General features: G+C 51.4%; 1 protein-coding gene across 1 annotated transcript; it reads right to left on the bottom strand.

Annotated features, from left to right (window-relative positions):
* Window positions 1-632: 632 nt before the first annotated feature.
* LOC306815268 (olfactory receptor 14J1-like) lies at window positions 633-1,565 on the bottom strand (the record flags this gene model as incomplete). Its single annotated transcript, XM_079331859.1, has 1 exon — window positions 633-1,565. The coding sequence occupies one exon, from the start codon at window positions 1,563-1,565 to the stop codon at window positions 633-635; it is 933 nt and encodes a 310-aa protein (XP_079187985.1).
* Window positions 1,566-3,559: the final 1,994 nt, after the last annotated feature.

The following is a 3,559-nucleotide window of genomic DNA, read 5'->3' as shown; positions in this document are numbered from 1 at the left end:
CACTGGGCTTTGCTTGGCCAGGGCATTCCTGGAGCACATTCCTGACAGCAGCTCTGGAGGAGAGCAAAGCCTTCCTGCCCTGCCCTCAGGAGATCCCTCTGCTGATGGAGCTGCTGTGCTGGAGCCCAGCTGTGTCCCAGCAGTGCCCATGGCCTGTCCCTGCCTGTACCCACACACTGACACGCAGCAGGACAGTGACCAAGCTGCCAAAGCACTGCAACCTTACAGCCACAGAAGGGCTGGCAAGGAGAGGGTGGAGCTGGGAAGAGCAGATGTGGGGAGAGCCAGGGCCATTGTCCCTGGCTGTGCTGCTGTGCTGGGAGTCTCTTCCCTCCACCTCAGCTCACAGGCACTGTCCTGCAGAGACAGGGAAGGGCTGAGGAAGAATCCTGGACACACAGGACAGGGCAGGCACTTGTTTTTTATTCAAATGCATAAGGAGCAGACCTCTTGCATGTCTTTGAGGTCCAAAAAAATGTTAGATATTCATGTAGAAATGCAAAGAGAAATGACACAGCATTTTGTAAAAACACAGCAAGAGCAGTAAAAATTACCAAAGAAAAAGTGGAAAAATAGGGAGAAAAAGGCCAAGATTGTAGTTACATTCTAAAGACACTGCAGCAGAAAACAGTTTAACACTTCTGAAAATACAGAGTCACCAATTTTCTCAGGGCATTCTTGAGCTCATGGTTCCTCAGGCTGTAGATGAGGGGGTTCAGGGCTGGAGGCACCACTGAGTACAGAACTGACACTGCCAGATCCAGGGATGGGGAGGAGATGGAGGGGGGCTTCAGGTAGACAAATGTCCCAGTGCTGATAAACAGGGAGACAACAGCCAGGTGGGGTAGGCAGGTGGAAAAGACTTTATGCTGTCCCTGCTCAGAGGGTATCCTCAGGACAGCCCTGAAGATCTGCATATAGGAGAAAATAATAAACACAAAACATCCAAAAAATGGAAAAGCAAGAAAAGCAATAAGTCCTAATTCCCTCAGGTATGTGTTTGAGCAGGAGAGCTTGAGGATGTGTGGGATTTCACAGAAGAACTGATCCAGGACATTGCCCTGGCACAGGGGCAGGGAAAATATATTGACTGTGTGCAGCAGAGCATTGAGAAAGCCACTGGCCCAGGCAGCTGCTGCCATGTGGGCACAAGCTCTGCTGCCCAGGAGGGTCCCGTAGTGCAGGGGTTTGCAGATGGACACGTAGCGGTCGTAGCACATAATGGTCAGGAGGGAATACTCTGTTCCAATGAAGAACATAAAGAAAAAGAGCTGTGCAGCACATCCTTTGTAGGAGATGTTCCTGGTGTTCCAGAGGGAATTGTGCATGGCTTTGGGGACAGTGGTGCAGATGCAGCCCAGGTCAGTGAGGGCCAGGTTGAGCAGGAAGAAGAACATGGGGGTGTGCAGGTGGTGGCCGCAGGCTACGGCGCTGATAATGAGGCTGTTGCCCAGGAGGGCAGCCAGGGAGATGCCCAGGAAGAGGCAGAAGTGCAGGAGCTGCAGCTGCCGCGTGTCTGCCAGTGCCAGCAGGAGGAAGTGGCTGATGGAGCTGCTGTTGGACATTGACTGTGGCTGGATATGGGGACCTGTTCATGGATAAAGGACAGTGACAAGTTAGCAGAGGCTGCTTGAACACAAACCTGGGCCATTCCCTGTAGACTGACCCCCGGTGACTCACTCACTCTTCTTCCTGCTCTGGGAAATCCTTCACCCAAGTCCCTGACTGAGCTCCAGTTGTGCTGTCTGAGTGTGACAGGAGCAGCCAGGCCTGTGCATGGGCGCTCTCAAGGAGCCATCCCTGCCCTGCAGCCTTGGATTTGTGACTGTGTGGCTGAGGGACAAGGCTGGATATTTACGATTTGCCAGTGGAATCACTCCTAATGCAGAAAGGCTTGGTAGCTTCTGCATTCCCAAATCAAAAGGATGGCATGAGTTGGTTTTAGGATTTGTTTTCCTATCCACATATCATTCCTGGTTCTCTGAGGACAGAAATCCCAACATTTCTGCTGCACTCACAGTTTGCCAATGAGAGATGCAAGAGGCAGAAGATTCCCTGTGGCTCAGGGCAAGGTGGAGTGGCTTGTTCCCAACTGCCCAGGGTTTGCACTTTTGGCTGGAATCAGTGCACAGTCACACTCCTGTGTCACCCTGGGATAAACCAAACCCTGCTGAGACCAGAAGATCCCTTAATGTCTCACCTTCTCTAAAGCTCTCTGAGCAAGGTCTCAGCATCCCCTTCTGCCAAGGACACTCACCGTTCCCTTGGCAAATAAAACAGCATTTCTTCAGCTGTTCCTCTGGGACACTCAGGGAACTCCAAGAGGCTCTGGCACAGATTTGCACCCAGGAGGGCAGCTCAGAGCTTGGAAGGACACAGCAAGGAGATACCCAGGTGTGTCCATGATGGGATCTCAGGGAGGGGGTTCAGCTCATTCCCCTTTACCATGGACTGCTTTGCACGCAGCCCCACAGGTCCCAGGGAATTTTGGAAACCCCATTGCCATGAACACCCCTGCCTGGCAAGAATCCCAAGGGCAGTGCCTGACTCAGTGCTGCAATCCCAGAGCCTCCCTGAGAGCAGCAGATAACAATGACAATATCAGAGGAGTGCAGAAAAAAGAGAACATGTTATGGTGCTGTGTCTGGAGGGCAGGGCAGAGACAGCCGGGCACTCAGGGCAGTGTTCCCGTACCCAGCTGTGCACGGCACCTCCCACACACCAACCAACCCTCCTGCCCCCAGCATTGCTCTCTTTAGCCCCCTCTCCTTTCCTGAACATGTCCCTGGGCCTGGACATTTCCCTCCTGAGAGCTGCCCTGTCCCTGCCAGGCTCTGTGAGCCCATCCCATCCTCTACGCCCTTGCCTGCCCTACAGAAACCTGCCTGTCTGCAGGGCCCTGTCTGGGGCAGGGTCTGTCTGTAGGTGGGCAAGGGCAGCTCAGGAGAGCCCTGCTGGGCCCTGCAAAGGGAATGCTGGTGCTGCTGGGGGCTGAGGAGTGGCTGAAGGCCCTTTGGGAGGCTCCCAGCAGAGAGACTGACCACCCAAAGTTACAGATCTGGAGTCTCTGTAAATGTTCAAATGTTGCTTTAGTGATCTTGTGTGTCCCTTTCAACTCCGAATGTTCTGTGATTCGCTGAGTACAATTCCTGTTCTGCTTCTCTCATCCCCCTGTAGTCTATTTGATTGTCTATAATCAAAAGAGAAAAAAACCCTTGCAAGAGTGTTAGAATGGCAAAGTACAAAACAGATCATTATTGGAAGCTTCCAGGTGTCCCAGTGGGAATGTGGCACACCTAGCCCCCAATTCCAACAATTTATTAAGGTTGATTAACTAGGATATTTAACAGGAATATCCAATAGGAGATTCAGTTTCCCCTGTTACACACCCCTGGGTCAACTCATTGGAGTAGTTTTAAAGGCTTTTTTGCCCCTATTTTTTTCTGTGACTGCTCACATTCTGGTTAAAAAAAAAAAAAAAATTTCTTCTTGTAGGTCTTTTTCCTGATAATAAGACTATACATTATTTCAGGAATGTATTTAGAAGGTCAGCTTACTG

Source organism: Erithacus rubecula (genome assembly GCF_903797595.1).
Source record: "Erithacus rubecula genome assembly, contig: scaffold_111_arrow_ctg1, whole genome shotgun sequence".
Classification (NCBI taxonomy): domain Eukaryota; kingdom Metazoa; phylum Chordata; class Aves; order Passeriformes; family Muscicapidae; genus Erithacus; species Erithacus rubecula.
The sequence above is the reverse complement of the archived record's forward strand: the minus strand, read 5'-3'. Positions and strand labels throughout refer to the sequence as shown.